Source organism: Camelus ferus, chromosome 26 (genome assembly GCF_009834535.1).
Source record: "Camelus ferus isolate YT-003-E chromosome 26, BCGSAC_Cfer_1.0, whole genome shotgun sequence".
Classification (NCBI taxonomy): domain Eukaryota; kingdom Metazoa; phylum Chordata; class Mammalia; order Artiodactyla; family Camelidae; genus Camelus; species Camelus ferus.
This window is the reverse complement of record NC_045721.1, coordinates 23,539,649-23,558,320: the sequence shown is the minus strand read 5'-3', so window position 1 is coordinate 23,558,320 and position 18,672 is coordinate 23,539,649. Positions and strand designations below refer to the sequence as shown.

General features: G+C 39.3%; 1 protein-coding gene across 3 annotated transcripts in view; it reads right to left on the bottom strand.

Moving 5' to 3' along the window:
* Window positions 1–1,131: 1,131 nt before the first annotated feature.
* GPM6A (glycoprotein M6A) overlaps window positions 1,132–18,672 on the bottom strand; it is a 222,281-nt gene continuing 204,740 nt past the window's right edge. For all 3 annotated transcript variants that reach the window (XM_032468657.1, XM_032468656.1, XM_014553799.2), the window contains exons 4-7: window positions 11,980–12,133; window positions 8,289–8,365; window positions 7,702–7,767; window positions 1,132–3,256 (exon numbers count right to left, since the gene is read on the bottom strand). In XM_032468657.1, coding sequence (XP_032324548.1) covers window positions 3,104–3,256; window positions 7,702–7,767; window positions 8,289–8,365; window positions 11,980–12,133 — 450 coding nt within the window. In that variant the 3' untranslated portion in view covers window positions 1,132–3,103. The remainder of the gene's footprint in view (window positions 3,257–7,701; window positions 7,768–8,288; window positions 8,366–11,979; window positions 12,134–18,672) is intronic.

The following is an 18,672-nucleotide window of genomic DNA, read 5'->3' as shown; positions in this document are numbered from 1 at the left end:
ACTTGATCTTTGAGTGAATCAATCAGAATCGACTGTACCTAAGTTTTAACATGAAGAAGTAAACTGACTACAGCAAGTCCCAGCTGGCCGACACACATTTATTCTCAAAACAAGCAATTTCCTTAGTCTCAACATTAGCTTTTTAGTTCCTGAAAGGATTATATTTCAATTATATCCCAATAAACTAGGGGAAAATTCCCAAAAGGGAATTATTCACTTTAAAGATAACTATATTTTTACAAAGACATATGGACTTTTAAGTTTTCAAAGAATAGAATTTTTTTTATAACAATCAGTTTTTTGAAAAGCACATATTGTGAAATTTTTGCTTGTATTGCTATTCTTTACATAGAGCTCTTTATTATCTTGTTGGTATGCTAAGAATTTGATAAATACTGGAAACAAGAATTATCATTTTGTAAGACCTGGATAGGGGCTAATTTTCTTACTGTCTGAAAAGTGACTTTTTAGAATCTAAGACGTTTTCCCAGATATGCTTACAATTGTTGTAGACATCAGGAACCTAAGTCTATGAAATTTCCAAGTGGTCATTCAAAATAATACATAAATAACTGAAAACTAATACAACTCCTTAGGCCTTACATAAATTAAAAAATTTTTTGGATAACTTTCTTATTATTTTAAAATTACCATTACTTCTAGTTTGGCCAGAAGAAATTACATCCAAAACAAACAAAAAGTCTGGAAAATACATATATTTTTCATTTCATTGCTCTCACCTTGATATTTTGAAGTGAACCAAGAAATCATTTTTCTTTCTGAATTGCATTAGTCTTTTTTGTTTCTCTGTTAGTTTGTGAAGCACTAAAGAAAACACAAAACAATAAACATTAGGTGAGGAAGGAGCATCCACTGGGAATCGCCATTTGCTAAAGGAAATGACCTCTAGTCTGCCCTCCGCCCTCTCCCCGCTTCCCAGCAGCTCCACACTGTAGTTCATGCACAGAATTTTCACTGAATTTTGAAGTGTTAGGTCAGCTCAACTGAGGCAATCAGCATCCTAAGAAAACAGCGTCAGCTGCATTGGAAAGAATGGACACACATAGGAGAAAGGAATGAACAAAACGAGAAAGAAAAGAAAACAACAACAAAAAACACGGCAGAAACGAATAATAAGTACACAAAGTACACAAGAGTATTTATTACATTTTGCAAGCACTTTGTTCTACATTTCAAAAACGCCACCATCAAGCTGTTGGCACATTTATGTACAAAACAGATTAATTGTAATGCCTGCTACAAAGCACTCTTTGTGAAAATACAAACTCTAATACCAGGAGAAAAAAAAAAGCCAAAAACATCAACATCATTACATAAGTTTGAAAGACAGTTTTAAAAATCATCACAAACTGTTAAGACACAGAACCGAAACACTATTATATGGAATTTAAAGAGGCCCATTAATACTTTTGCTGAATATCTGTAATACTGCATATATCAGGAAAATGCTGAATCAGTAAGACAATCTAAGTGTGAAAATAAAAAAAGAAGCGAAACCCCAAATTAATTAAATAAGACTACAGAATGCATTATCATGCCACAGATAACCCTAGTATTACCCCCCTACCTAATACAAGAACTTGTAAAATTATGGGTGATGCATGACTGGTCATTGTACAAAGATTGTTTCACTCCATAAAGTTTTATTAGAAATGCACTTACACTGAGAAAAGGTTTCACAATGGTCAGATCAGTGCACAATACTACCTAGTTTTTATACTTTATACACTGACAAGAATGTCAGGCTACATCATTTTAAAAGACACTTCAGAGCATTCTTGTAGCATTAGAAATAACCGAAAGAAGAGTTAAGGTTAAAACAAACACCAAATTTGGTCCGATAATACTGATTGCTTTTTTTAATTCCTTTGATATAGGTACGTCTTATAAATGAATACAAATGAACATTTCGTTAAAATGACTGACTTGAAATAAAAACACAAATATATCACTATGCTTCGAGAGGCTACATAGTACAGTGGCCTCCGATCACACTTCAAAAAGCACTACAGGTAAACCAACACAGATTGGAATGCTGCAAGCAAAGCTGTTACAGTAATGGAAGCCTTTTCAAATATATCATACACATCTGAGGGATAGTTTACAGAGGTGCAATCCATTAAAACTTTTTAAGGTAGGCAAAACAACGTCTCAGGGGTTAGTGTGCTTATTTTTAATACATCACCTTCATAAAGGTAATTCGTGTTTCACATTAGCATATTAAAAGTTCCAATCCAGCCACTGTTTAAATCACAAAGAGATCATTCGCCAATAGTCCACAGTAGTTACTTCCTTTAAAATTGTCTCTGTACTAAACTTCAAAAGGTAAGCTTGGTGTCACAGTCTTGAAAAGGTAACTAGCCATGCATGAGCGGTGCTGTTTCTACATGCTCACAACATAAACATGAGCCATCACAGAGAAATGCCTTTTAAGTACATCAAGAAAAAATACAATGTTAACAAAGATAAGAAGCACTTTTTTTTTAACCTACTCTTACAAATTTAGAAATTGCACCTTGGATTGATGAACATGTTAACCAGGGCCTGTAGCAATGTGGCCTCTGATCTTCAGACAAGATTTTTGTATTTCGAGTCATCATGATAGCATCTCTGTCTATTGTTCATAATGTACAGTGGTCCCTTTGAAGGCTACCTGTAGTTGAACTAGTTACCGAAATCAAAACTAAAAAGTATAAAAAGCTATTTTTCTTTTCAAAACATAAGAAATAATGCAAAAGGTGTAACGTATAAGACATGGAAGTGGTTAAAAATCAAATAAATCTCTGCATTTGCCAATGTTAGTCTCTTTGATCTCACAGAATTATTAAATGAGTTTGAGAAATTTAAAAAAGGAAAAAAAGGCTGGATAGGAGCTTGTAGAAGAGATCTGATTACACCAATTTCACAAATTAGGAAATTAAGTGCTAAACAACAAAGAGCCGGGTTCAGGTGATTCCTAAGTCACCCTCCGTATCATTGATGAGAAGCACTTCCATTTTCATTTTCAAAAGGTTGGATGGTTGGATGGCCCTTAGTTAAACACCAATGCGTTTGAACGGTAGACGGGACGGGAAGGTGGTGCTTATGTGTAGGCGTTGAGTCGCTCTTTGGAGCGAGTGGAGTGGATGTCGTGAAGCTCCTGCTCCTCCTTCGACTTGATGTCCTCATACTTCTGCATCCGGCAAGCATCCTTCACATAAGCCCAGTTGGCAGACAGAACCATAAGGTAGTGGACCTAATCAAAGACAAAGATAATTTATACTGGACGTCTGTTCTCCGTCTTCATTACACTGTGCTATCAGGAAAGAAACATTCAAATTATATACTTATATAGGATGTGTTCATTAATAAGATGGAATGAAAATTTCTGTTGTAAGGTGAAGAATTGGAATAAAATGCAGTCTTTCCTCATTCCTCCAACTATGACACCACCTTTTCAGCTCACTATTTTTCAATATCTCTTTCTTCTCTTTCAACTCTGAAGTACCCAAGAGTCTTGATACAATGTTTTTCATCTTTATATGATGTTTCCTGTCCATTCTGTCCTCATTTGCCCAAACCATAAGACTATATTTTCGTGTTTATGTATTTACGTGTTCTAGTCCACTATGAGAAATAGTCTCACACACAGTTGGAGTCAGTTAACTTGACTTAATGAAATGATATATTGCCCACCGTGCAGTGGAAAGAGGGATGATGGAAACTCCAAAATAAACCCGTGGACTTAATAATCAAGTTAATTTTCCCTGCAATGAATTTTGCACTCTCCTTTACAGGAGAGCAAGCAGTGTGTCATACGGATTTTGTGTATTTATGTGCATTCACAATAGTGAGACGAGGGCTCTGGTCAAAAAGGAAGCTCCTGATTTGTCTTGAGTAATAAAGTTACTCAAGTAGTGAAGCTCCTGATTTTACTTGAATCGACTTAACGATGAGATCACGTATTTGATTTTCTTTCTTTCTGTCCCTGGTAGTCCATGACAGAGAAAAAGTAGTTTTCCAAACGACAGATTTTGATGGATGAATAGAAAAGAGAACTAAGTTGTCAGGTCTGTACTTTCTCTGAGTTTGGGTAGGCAGTGTTTTTATCTGTAATGTAGTAAAACAGAACACTATTTTTTACTGAAGTATAATTGGTGTACAATATTATATATTACAGGTGTACAGCAGAGTGGCTCACAATTTTAAAGGTTGTATTCATCAGTTTGTGGCATTTTTTAGATTGCACATATAAGTGATATCATACAGTATTTGTCTTTACCTGTCTGACTTATCTGACTTAGCATAATGCCCTCCAAGTCCATCCATGCCATTGCAAATAGCGAACTTCCCTTCTCTTCTACGGCTGAGTACTGTCCATGGTACATCTATGGCACATCTTCTTTATCCATTCATCAGTTGGTCGACTCTCAGATTGCTTCCATATCTTGGCAACTGTAAATAAAGCTGCTACGAACACTGGAGTGCATGTACCTTTTTGAACTAGTGTTTTTGGTTTTGTTTTTGGATATACACCCCGGAGTGGAGTTGCTGGGTCATAAGGTAGTTCTAGTTTTAGTTTTTTGAAGAATATTAAAATTTTGATGAGTCAAGAACACACTGACAGACAGCAGGTGGGCTGGTTCTAGAAGAATAGGGATGGACATAAAGAATGCAAGCTCAATTCTAAACGGTGACTGCTGCATGACACTGAGGCAGTCAACAGACAGCAGGAAACGATGAAAACAATTTTGACACAACGATACAAGAAAAAGATGTGCACCAATAAGAATACCAATAAAAATTTTCAGAATGTTCTGTTTCCTGGGAAATTCTCCATTTTGTTTAGTGTGTTTGGAAGTTATCAGCACACGGAAGTGGGAGCTGAGAGTTACGTTCTTGCATCCACGGCATTTTCATGGTGAAAGCTTCATCACTGCATGTACGTGGTTTACACACATCAGTAAATCCATGTGATATTTTGTCACTGTTTTGCTATCAAGATACCAATGCTGTGCAGAGTGCTTAGCAAGTTGCTACTCAAAGTACTTGCCACAGGAATGTATTTATTTTTAGATATTCAGAAACTTTCCCTTTGAAGTCTGAGAAAATATGACCCCTAAATTGTTACTGAGTATCTGGTGATACAAGCTGATTACTGTTGTCAGCATATAGAACTCCCTAACATAATAAAAAATAAACGAGCAGAGCACATGTTCATTTTAGTCCAAATTCTTCTAACCCTTGCCTTAAATTACAGATGATGTTTTAAATATTTTGGTAGAGTAGAATTCATCTCAGTGTTCTGGCCTCTAGTACGGAAATAAGGATGGTAGCTATATTGTGAGTGTCGAATGAGATGGTGATGAGGTTAATGACAGTTGCTGTATTATGAGTATTGAATACATTCATGTAGATAAAGCTTTTGACAGTGCTTTCAACAAAGTATGTTCTAAGGAAATATTAGCTAATAGCAGTACTATGGCGGCAGTGTTAGTGCTGGGAATGGTAGCAGTAGCTACATTAGCCCTGTCTCCCAAGGTCTAAATTTGAGATGTCAACATTATTTAGATGTTATTTATTTTTTAAGGAATTTATGCTTTGCATCTATTTAGATATTTAAAAAGATACTTAGTACTTAAGAAAAAAATCTCAACTCTCGCTGTTTAAAATAGAATTTATTTATAACTTAATTTCTAAATTTACGCCAAGCATAGATTCCCTAATACATAACGTCTAAATTTCTATTATCTTAAAATCTTTTGATAATAGAACCACTTCAGAGTAAGCATTTTTAGAGTCATTTAAACATTATTTGTTTAGACAGGTAAGCTTCGCTGATGTGTGCCTGACGGCATGTGTTCTTATACAGAATTTTACACACACATATATGGTGCAAATGTACACAAATGCTTTCTCATGTACCTCTTTTCAGAAAATACTTTGACCCCTTAACCACAGATGTATATCGTTCAAACAGGCACGTCCCTAAAAATCATCTGTCGCGTAGGACTGTGTGTGGACACAAATGTACCCACAAATGGATCCAGATGTTCCCTTGTCTCTCTCAGCCAGGCTGGGTGCTGCTTGGGGCCGTGAGGTTCGGAACATCACTGCCCAGAACATACGGGTGAGTCCCCAGAGAACACTCCAGCCCTGATTTTGTGTTACGAATACAAGGCCGCTGCTTATTGTTCTACTGTGACCCCTCCGACCAATCCGGCAGCGTGCTCTTACGAAGCAGCCCATGTTCGGACATGGCCTTCCTGTGTAGAGGTTCATACGCCAAATCTCAAGTGTTGAGCAATTAACATGACAGTAAGTTAACAAAATATCTAAATATCCACTTTAGTCCCGACGCAGCTATCTTGGTTGGATATTTTTGAAAATCATTTTTAAGAAAACAGAATCAGGTCTTAGCACAGGCGTTTATGGAGTCACTGAAAATACTGGTCTGAAGGGCTCACTAGCACGTCAGCGCTGTCTCCTAGTTTTAGTCTTTGACAAGAGAAAAACACTCATTTTTTTTTTAAGTGTTCCTTTCACCAACACCTTGGACAATGTATTCCATAAGGAAAGGAGTTAAATAAATCCAAATTAATTCAACATTTCTGCATATCGGGGGAGGCTATCGTTCAGTGCTAGAGCACGTGCCTAGCGTGCACGAGGTCCTGGGCTCAATCCCAGTGCCTCCATTAAAATAAATACGTAAATAAATAAACCTAATTACCCTCCCCACCAAAAATATTTTTTTTTTTGCGTATCAAATTGGCTGCACCAAGGGTGAGGTTCCTGGGCACCTTCTGGAGTTCTATACTACCCTATTCTAGGACACGAAAATCAGGACTGAAGACCTTGGCTGCAAACTGTCTTACTGATGCTCAGAGCACCTGTTCATTGAACAGGTTACCATCTTACGTTTCACTGAGCAAGCTGGAGGTCATGGTGAGTTACAAAGAAGAGACAGGGTCTGGCACATTGTAGGTCCTCAAAACTCGGTCAAAGCCCGACTTTCAGGACTCGATCTTAATTTTCTTTCTTTCTTTGGGGGGTAGGAGGGAAGGTAATTAGATTGATTGATTGATTGATTGATTGATTTACAATGGAGGCACTGGGAATTGAACCCAGGACCTCGTGCATGCTAAGCAGGCACTCTACCACTTAAGCTATATCCTACCCTCTTAATATTTATGATTAAAGTCAGATATAGAAGACATGACATGAAACTACCGAGGTTTATGTGAAGAAAAATAAGTTAGTCCTTTCTTCCTAAGTGACTCAGTATGGCTTTTTTTATGTTCTTATTTAAGGAGGAAAAAAGGATAACGAAAGTCAAGGAGTTGATTAGATTACTTACAATATCCCACTGACACATGCATATATGTTACAGAGATAATTTTTTATGTTAATAATAATCTAACATCTAAAATGCTAATGAACATACTTCTTTTTTATTAATGTTACCGATATTATTGAGTTTGACTCCTTCAGCTGATTACCAAATATTATCTCTATTGTAATGATATTTCTTTAGGTTAAGCCTTGTTTTTCACTTATTTATCTGCCCATTCTTTCCCCTTCCTATTTGTTCTTTTACTAGTATTAAAATAAATATGATTTGTACAGACTTCAGACATTAGAGGTAAATTGTCATCTCTACAGCAAATTGAAAAACCAAGCCTCAGAGCTTTGAGGCCTTACCATAGCAATGACGGCTGCCCCAGCTCCAGCAAGTGCCACAATGAACAAGTGGAAGGTCATGTTCAGCTGCGAAGGAAACCACAGAGAATCAAAACATGTGTCAGGGTCACAACAGAAGAGGGTTAAGAACGCCTGCTGTCTTACGAGTAAGAACTCGGTGCCTCCTTCACAGACGTGCTCCTGTGTATGAAAAATCACTTCCTCAACCAAAAACATTATTACAACATCTTTTCTCCTGCAAGTTACTTAAATCTTTGCAACTGCATCATTTTACTATAATTTCATTTTAAAGATGAGATCATGATTAATAATGACAGATTCCAGTAATATTATAACCCCAGAAAGCTATGTGATATCTTCTAAAATATAACCTTATAATTTTTCAACTTTCATTAAAATGGTAGTTTCTAGAAAAAAAATTATCATAATTTTTATTGAAATATGCATAGCATCTCATTCATACTTATTTCCTAGTCCCCCCTGCATAACATCAAGGGGAAAATTCAATGTAGGTTTAATTATATATTCTTCAAATAACAAAATGAAGCTAAAATTCTGGCCAAATTAAAGGCTGTAAAAACACTCACCTCGGTGGATTCACACATCCTCAGGAAATTCTCAGAGACGGTGCAAATTTTCTTTTCCTCTCCAATTGTCACAATCCCTGCAACACAGAGAAAATTACAGTTTAACATGATAAACGGCTTCAAGATTCCAGAGAGAGAAAAAGACACATTAGCTGATAAAACCTAAGCGATTTCCTTTTATGTTATACTGGAATGGAAAAATTCTTCCTCAGCTTCCACTGCTTGATCGTAATTATGAACAGAATTATGAATGGAGGATTGAGATTATCTAGGCCTTAAGGAATTTAAAACACTGTCAGTCTGAATTCAGTGGAATCTAGCCACCAGAATCCTCAGCTTCAGTTGTAGCTGGTTTGTTGGTTCGGTCCATTAACGCAATGGTAGAGGCATCAGAAATATTTTGGTAACTGTGCCCCAGACTATGATGAAGTCAGGATCTAAATGTACTCTGCTGCGACAAAGCCTCTGTCACTCCGTGAAAGCATATGGCCCAAAGGAACAATTTCTTCTCTGCTAATACTGAAAACAGTGCTATTAGTAAGGGGGAATAAAAAGCTGCAATTTCACTCATATTTACCCTTGCTCCTGTTGGTTTATGGACCAACTGCATCAGAATCTCCTGGGGGATGGTCACAAACACGTCTTTCTGGACTGCACCACAGCACTGTTAAATCAGGATCGGAGAATGTCTGCCAGGAGCACTGTGTCTTTAACAAGCACACAGGTGAGGCGCTCACCGCCCCAGACCTCATTTGAGAGGGGAGAAGTGAGCAAGTTTTTAGAACAGGTTTTGATTTTGTTTTGTGAACTCCTGAAGCGTTAAGCACAAGTCTACATGGGAGGAACATTCCCAAGTTCTGGGCAAACTAACACCTGAGCTTCGAGCCCTTCCTGCTCTCAGTCTAGCTTTAATAAGCGCACAAATGCACCCAGTCTTAGCAAGGAGGTGCTCCATCTCTACGGAGCCGCTGCCATCCTACTTTGCCATTATTTCAGTTCAACAGTCTACTGGCAGTACATCGAATGCAGAGACTTCTCTGCGACCTTTCCTTTTTGCCAAGATAGCGCCAAGAGTGGGGAAGAAAGAGCCTCCGTACGATTTGTCTCATAAACCATCATTAGTGAGAAAGCTTCCTGGTGAAGGCCGTTCTTCCTCCGCGCTGATCACGGAGAAGGGTTTCGTGGAAATCGGGTCAAAGCCAGCTCCTCCTGCTAGAATGTGCGGACGTGCTGAACACGAGGCAGGGCTGCCTAACAGGTGAAGGACGCCCCACCCACTTTCCCCCTACGGTGGGCGCCGAGGTAGCTTCGTCAAATCTCCAGGTTTTAACAGAGCACAGTTTTAAATCCCAGATCTAGATCCAGTTTTAACATCTGATGAGACAAATTTACTAGGATAACTACCTAATACATCCAACATCACGACGTCACTGTACATATAATTGAAGGACAGTGGAAACAGAGAACGTTACAAAGTTTAAACTGCCCGTGAAATTATTTCATGACTCATTTTCAATCAGCAGTTTCCAAATACAGCAAACCCTAGTGTGACAAACCATCTTTAAATTCCTCAGCCGTGTGAAGGAATGCCCCTGCTTCCTGTCAGATCTGTCTGGAACATGTATGCTTATTCCAGGGAGCCGCACAGCACAGACTTAGCAGGTGTCACACGCATTCCGTGGCGAGGGTTCCTGTTCCGTCTTTAATGACCTTGGCCTTCTAAGAGAAATGACACCATCTAAATGCTAATGAGACAACTTTGCAAAACAGGGGACATTTCTTTGTCGTATGCTTTTGGGTTACATTAGTAAATATCCACCCCGTCATAATCTACATTTTGGGGAGTGGTGCTTTTCTATTCTGATGCCCCTTGGTGATGACTTGATCGTGTACGAACACTCAGGACTCTCATTAAGGACATATCATCTGGAGGTCAAATAAATGCTACCCAGGCAGTAGATTCTGTGTGGTGAAGAGCAAGCAGAAAGCCTTTATAGTTGATGCCAAAGGTTGCAGGACACCTGAAAAGTGCCTCCTCTTACAGGTCACAGAGGAAAGCTGAACTTGCATAAACCCCCATAACCATGCTGTAAGTGGGGCTGAGGGTCACAGCCACGCTTCGCACTTACCATAAACATGGCCTGTACACTATTTGGGACATACTGGACTGAAAAAAAAAGTTCCCTGTTTATCTGAAATTCAAACTTAACTGGGTGTTCTGTATTTTCACCTGGAAGCCCTGCGAGACTAGTTACATCTTCTCCAATTTTAATTTTTCAGATCAGCAGCATAAACGGAAGACATTGTCGGGGGGCGGGTACTGAAGTCACGATGGTTGTTTTCCAAGCAGCTACTTCCCAGTGGCCTCCAGCAGCAGGGCTGAAGCTTCCCTTTCCGTGTTCACACGGGACGTGCCTCCCGCGTTAAAACTTCCCCAGTGGGAGAGCCGTCCGCATTCCCACCACCGTCTTCTTGCGGAGTTCTTCACACACAGAGCAGGACATCCTGCTCTCCATCTGGATCGAACAAGTGGGTGTGGGGGTTGGAGACCCCTTCGGACAGGACGGCGCGTGGGCCACAGTTCTGCAACACACCGCTGGGCGGCGCTAGAATGGTCCAGGTGTAGTACAACCTTAAACCACAGGCTTGCAGACGCCACCTACTGAATTCTTTCCCACTTTACAGAAGTATGAGGGAGCCTCATTAGAGGAGAACACATATAGGTTCCATTAGACTTTAAGAGCTGTGTTGCGGGAAAAAATCCACATGAACACGTGGGTGTGCATGTTGTTTATAAACTCTGTAGCCCCCATGTTTTTACAAATGCTGGGATAGAATTCCACATAGGTTAGGTGAGATTAGGTTCAACTTTCCACATTCACAGCCTGCTGCTTGTTTCAACAGGAGAGGCAGCTAACTTCTAAGAACGGACTCTGAAGCTGGACGCCCGAGGCTGAATCCTGGCTCTGTCACTTGCTGGCTATATAACCTTGGGCAAGTGACTTAACCTCCTGGTGCCTCAGTTTCGTCATTTATAAAGAGCGTGTAACAGTGTCCACCGTGTAGAATTATTGTGAGAATTAAACTGTCAACATATATAAACCATTCAGAAGAGGGTCTGTACATTGTAAGCCCCTATATACATAAGGAACTATTATTATTGCATGAGGTTTTAGCCCTGAATAAAAATAACCAAAGAGGACTATTGATTCCTTTAACATTTTTTTGAGTTTTGTTATTATGAAATGCTAAGGGTGTTTTTTGCCCTATTTCAGAAAACAATGAAATACCTATTTCTTAGGCGATCTTCATACCAGATTTCACAAACTGTACAGTTTATCATGGGAGAACGAAGACAGGATGCTGTGAAACCACACTGAGTCAGGAAGAGTGCAAAGAAAGCAGGACAGGGGAATCACAATTCTAACAAACTTGCCCACGTCAGGGAACACAACCTGACGTCCTGTGCACATGTCCCTGTCTGTGTGCCCATGCTGTGAGGTTAACTTCCCATCACGCTTAAATTCCTACTTACTTCAGTCTGAAGAGAATGACCTACACTTGAATACTCTGCTGCATCTGTCTCTCTGGTGGAAGGAATGATGGCTCCAAAGTGATTTAGAGTATTTTGGAGGAACTTGTTTAGGTGAGACAATGTGAGGTGTAGTTTCACAGCGAGAGAGCCACCCACCGAACTGACGGAGGTCCAAGCAGAGATTCGCTCCCTCCACCAAGGTGGTGTTCCGGCAGATGGTCCACAGGTTGAAGTACATGTAAACTGGCAGTGAGGTGAAAGCTGTGACTCCCAGCCAGGCCAGCATGAAGAGGTACGTCAGCATGATAAACTGCAGCGGAGAGAAAGACGAGACAGAAAACACGTCATCTGCTGGAAGAGAAGGCTCCCGTGCTGCGTCTACACAGCTTGATGGCGAAGGTTCCAAGTGCTACGGTTCACGGATCGTTGTGAGACCCCCGGGAGGCACTGTGGCTTGGGAAGTGGAGAGATGGTGAATATAATGGGTCAGGTGATTAAACCTGCCAGAAAACCGCATCGTAGAGGCTCTGATGTACAAAGGAAGAGGTCAGCATCTTAGTGCGTGTTTCGTTCATGCTATTTATCTTAAAAATCTCACCACAAGATTTTTAAACTTTAGGAAACATTAACTGGTAAATTGAGAGGGGATTGCGCAAAGTGAGTTAAAACTTTGTCAATACATTTAGTTTGAGATTTGCAGGTACTAACTACTGTGTATAGAATCGATGAACAACAGGTTTACACTGTAGAGCACAGGGAACTGCATGCAGTATCTAGTATCTTGTAGTAACCTATAATGGAAATGAAAATGAATATATGTATGTATATGCATGACTGAACTGTTATGCTGTGCACCAGAAATTGACACACTATAAACCAAGGATACTTCAATAAAAAAAGAAAAATAACAATTAAATGGGCAAGATTTCATACCATAAATATTTAAGCTACTTAATCATGTTTACATTTAACATTCTAAACATGGTGACTTTCAAGTCATTTTAGTATATAATGATATTAGTGTCTATTTCTACTCCTCCTTTTTAATGATTTCTGTAAATTTTAAATCTAAGTCTTCTTTCAGGCATATTAATTTTACTTTTGCTATAGAAACATAGTGAAAAATGATTTAAAGTTTGAAAACAGAGGTTTTTTTGTTTATTTCACAAATATGTTTAATATTTATAAAACGTGGTAAAATGTTGTTCATGTATCCTATGTAGAGTTGAATAAGACTTAGTCTCAGGGTGGGTTAAATGGATTTTTAGTTCAAGCATGGCTCAGATGCTGGATAAAAAGACAGACGAATGTACTCGTAGATGAACACTTGATAAAAGAATAGAGATGTATTAATACTGCTTCAAATATTACTTAGTCTATACCATCTACATCTATATAAAGATACCCCCTTAATTGTCTCAGCAAAATTTGTATTAAAAACTGTATCCAGAAATAACTGAAAAATAATTGTAAGTCACAATGCCCTGATGTTTAAATGCAGCTTGAATTCACATATTGATACAAATTGATTGTATTTATTAATGCAAGTTATGCGTCACTGGACTTATTAGCATATTTCCCACGATCATAGGAGTAAATCATTTATATGAAGTGTCCACGTAGGTAAACACTAACCAGAAGTAGAGAAAGTTAGCAAATAGCCTCATAGGAGTTGCCACAATTCTGTCATGCGGTATTCGTTCATCATATTAAAGTCTAGATGATCCCTGAAAAGTAGCCAAATTAAAAAAATAAACTACCGTAACACTTGAATGGTTTTTCTCATCTGAATCCCGCATCAGTAAGTAAGAGCGCAGCCTTCTCTGCCATCATTTGTGTGCCAGACTTAGGATCAGCAATCGTCTGCCGGCAAAACACAACATCAAGGGAGGGAGAAGCCAGCGGAGAATGTTCAGGGCCACATTCCTGTCCGTTGTTTCACTGACTGACTGATTCATTCATGTACTCACTCCATCTACCCACAAACACTGTGTTAGTAACAACCGGGTACTAGTTACTGCTCTACGCCCTGGGGGTACAGAGGTGAAGAACTCAGATTCCTGCCTGCGAGGAACATCCAGCGTTGTAAGCATCACACTCATGAGACCACGTGAGACATCCTCCCAGGTAACTCTCGTAGCAACATGCTCACTCAATCTTCAGGTTTTTTTTTTAACATTTGTGTTTTGCGCATGTCCCTCAAAGGAACAGAACTTTACTTCCCTTTTTCTCTCGCAGTCTGACTATCCTTAACCACGTCTCCAAAACCAAACCGGAAGCTGGAAAGAGATGTGATCTGCCTGTCCGAGCATTTCTGCACATGCTGGCTGATCGGACTGGCGTCCTGAGAGAATGTTACCCCTCCTTCCCTTTTTGTCTGTGTATATTGTGTGTCCTGAGTTCATGCATCTTATAGTATGAATTCTTTTAAAAGTTACATCATCTGAGATATTTCCTGGTGATTGTATTATTTTTGACTCTACCAGACAGAAAGGACACTATTTCTTGGATGGTCTTTATTCTTTCTCTTATCTGGAATGTGGATGGAAGCAAACCCACCGATGAAGCTGACCGGGCAGGGTGGCTGCCTGCTCGGAATTCATCCTTTCTCTTAACACACCCAGACTAGGCAGGAAGGATCACTAAGCCTCAACGTGTTGACAAGCATTCAAGCCTCAGTACCACTCACCTCTAATGTCATTATTCTGTATGATATGAGGCAAGTCATTTCCATTCTTTGCCATTTGATTCTAATCTGTAAGGGGATAGAGACTGATGGATTGATCAATTGATTTACAGACACTGACATACCACTCACTGACTGTGTCCCCAGTCGAAATGTCACATTTATTTAGTCATAAAGGGGGCCTCGGTGCACAGGGACTGAAGGCAAAGACTCAGTGCTGGGTTGAGTTAGGCTGCTCTCTACGCCTCTGTAAGAGAATGCCTGCTAGGCTGATCTGCAGTTACAACTGTAATGTACAATTACAATCACTGCATGATGGCAGAGAGGCTGGAATGAGATAATATGGGAGAAGCATTTAGTGTCAAACCCGGCGCAGAAGAAGCCCAGACAAAACATGAGCTCTTTTCTATTCTAGATCGCATTACTGTGATTATGTACTTCTACCAACCAAAACCTGTGTTTTGCTTGAATGACAGGACTATACAGAATAAGGGAATTCGGTTTCATTTCACGTTTGGAGAAAATAAAGAGTGAGAAGTTCTCGAGTCTGGGCAAGTTGTTCAGAGAGGGCTCCCACTCAAGGAGAAAGGCTCTAGAAAGTTTGGAAACCAACCCAAACTGAAGAAATCTCGTTAACGGAACTCCTGGGAGGAAAAAGCCCTGTTTATTCACATTTTGGTTATTCGCAGTTGTACACCTCCACGCTGACAGTCTCAGGAACAAGGAACGTGGCCCTGGCGCTCCAGGCACAGCGTTCCGGAGCGCGAGCAGCAACTCGGGGCCACGGACAGTGAGCAGCGGGCTCCTGGCTTGTTTTTCTTTCTGTCCCTGGGGATTTTTCCAAAGCTCCTTTTGAAGGTGCTGTTCACTACAGAGTGGGACTTACAATTCAATAGGTTTAAAAAAAACACAAAAAAACAATAATTCAATAGGTTTAGACTCAAAGTAGCAGCTGCTGCTGCTGCTTTACAGGCAATGAAAGAAACGGCTTCTGAAACCGCAGCCCTGACTCCTACTTGCTATAACGTTACTGCTCAGTAATTAGCTGAATGTTCTAGAGTAAACCTTTGCTGTGAGGAAGTGTTTGCTTTACTTCTAGTGCAGAAGGTTTGTTCTAAGATACAAAAGACTTTATGCTTTTGAACTTGGCATACAAACCAGTTACATTTCAGGGAGAAGAAGCTCATATTCACTGAAGTATCCAAATTAAACATGCTACAAATATAATTCTATCTTCCTAGTTTATGTTTTCATGCAGAATCTGATAATGACTAAGATTGAAGAATTATTTAAATTGATCAAGTGTGATTCTAGATAGAAATTCTCTATATGTAATAAAACACCTCATAATTATCGTAAGTTTATTTTTAGTTTTCCGCTGCTAGTAATGTGATGTGTATTTTGTTGTCTGAGTATTACATAAGTAAATAAGCCACTCTTTTTTTAATTGAGGTATAATTGATCTATAACATTGCATTGGTTTCAGGTGTACAACAAGATGATTTGATATTTGTACATATTATGAAATGATTCCCATAGTAAGTCTGGTTAACATCCATGACCACACTTAGTTAGGAAATATTTTTTTGTGCATGACGAAAATTTTTAAGATCTACTCTCTTAGCAACTTTCAACTTATTAGAACAATCTCTGAGAATCTGAATAATTCCTCTGATTTTGAAAATCTTTTTTTGCCTTTATTTTAACGTCTATTCAGATGAAATACTTTCTGAAACTTAACTCTGCTATATCTGTTTGGGGAGTACAGTGAAAACAAACTAACAAATAAAAACTGGAAGAAACAAAATACCCGTGGAGTTGAAGTCCAAGGACCGGCCCATTCATACGTGAGTTGGGCATCGCACTTATCTGCTCGGAGTCCCTTCCTCACTCATGAATTGGAAATTAGCAGACCTCTCTCACAGGGCTCAGCCATGAAATCACTTAACAGTAAACACGGTCCCCAATAAATTTTACTTTGAAAATAAACCCCAAGAGAAGAAGATGTTTGGGTCAGCAAAAAATTAACTGTCCTTCATTTCTAAAGTTTAGGTACGACAGAAATAACTTACTTATCTTGCATTTGCTATTTACTGCCTTGGAACACAATGAAATTTAATTTCTAGTGGCTGTGGCCCTGCTTACGGGAAGGAAGGAGGGATGGGTCTTGTGGAAGTCACATGCATAAAGTGGACTCACTGGCTTTTCTTATTTCAGCCATGGTTTAACCTATCACTCACTTATACTAAAATGCTGACCATTTTCTCTCAATTCACAAAGAAAAAAAAACTGCAGCAGAATTTCCTTGCTTTGGTTTAGATTAGTTAACTTACTGACCCTTGGATAGTAAAAACTGCCAACAAGTGATAGGGGCTGAGTGCCAGATTCGTAATTAATATGCAACAATCTCATTATCACATCACTATTTGAGTCCCATTTCATCTGGACGTGCAAATGGTTTTCACAATGAGCATCTTCTTGTTATTGTCTTGTTTTTGTTTTTACTCAAAATAACTTGTTGGCGATCTAGTATGTGTTAGCATTAAATTCAACAAAATTTCTGAGTTATTCTTAGTGGCTTAAAACAAAGAAAGAAAGAAAGAAAGAAAGAAAGAAAGAAAGAAAGAAAGAAAGAAAGAAAGAAAGAAAGAAAGAAAGAAAGAAAGAAAGAAAGAAAGAAAGAAAGAAAGAAAAGAAAAGAAAAGAAAAGAAAAGAAAAGAAAAGAAGGAAGGAAGAAAGGAAGGAGAAAAGGAAGGAGGAAAGGAAGGAGGAAAGAAAGAAAGAGCCCATGTAATTATTGTTTTGATCTCATTCTGGATCATTGTCAGAAATTCAGTAAGGAAGTTGAAATACAGAACTGCAAGAGACAAGGTTTTCCTAATCTTTGGAAGAAGGCGAAAATAGATGATTGCTCCTTGATGATGTAGCTTTGAGACAACAGTGTATTTAACTTGAGAGTGACTTGTAATAGGTAATTGGTTTTTCATCTGAACTCAGACTGGATGTCTAAGAAAATCACACTTGGTTGAGCTATAGATTTTCTGTGGCAACTTGAGCAGATGTGCACCAGTCCGGGTAAAAATAACGTCTTAAGAGTTAGCAGCACTGATGAGAGACTCCAGCTGACTCTGACTCTAAGAGCCTCTGAATCTATGAACTACATAAACGCTGGGAAATAAGCCCCATACCGGATGGAATGTTATGATATGATGAACAAATTCAGGCCTAAGGCAGACCCCAAATTCAGTGAAATGAACAAAAGGGACCTACTGATATATGCAAAGTCTCTTTGTAACCAAACACATACCAGTCATTGTTTATAAGGTCCCTTTCTCATGAACTGTTTTAAGGCACGTGATATAAAAATACTTAACTAAATCTTAACTCAGAGCCCACTCATTTTGCAATAATATGTTTTAAAAGACATTTCCTCATTTGGGATGGATTTAGAGCATCAATTCAATCATGCCTCCATTGACCAAGGGAAACAGCTTTAGATTCCATCAAAGGCAGAACCAGCTCTGGGCTTAGAGGGCCTGCCATTAAGAAGGTCTCAGTGGGTGGACATCAGCCAAGAGGGCACAGCCTCCAACGGTGGTTTCCAACCGTGGCCACATATTAGGATCATCTGGCAAATCTGAGAGTCTCAGTTGTTGCCCTGCCAATTATACTCATGTTTACAGCATCTCTGCAGGTGATCCTAACAGGGATCCAGAGGGAAGAGCCACTGCTCTACTGGAACCAGTAAAGCTCTTGCGAGCACATGTGAAAACTTCTTTGCTATTTATCCTTAGGCTCTCCAGGGTATCACACCTGAAGTTGGAAAAAAAAAGTACAATGGGGATGATTTGCCAGAAATCCTGCCAACGTCAACAAAACAGCCAAATGCACGGATGAGTGAGGTACTGGACACGAACCAAATTTCTGAATCAAGATTTCCCTAATTCAGCCCTACTGAAGTTTTGAGCCAGAAGGTCCTATGTTATGGGGAATGCCCTGTGCATTGCCATATGTTTAACAACACCCCTGGCCTCTCCCCAATAGACGCCAGTTGTGCAACCAAACTTTCTCAGTGCCCCCTGGGTGGGGAGCGGAAATAGCCCTGGATTGAAAACCACAACTCTAACATGAGAAAATACCAAGTCAAAGAAAAGCAAATCAC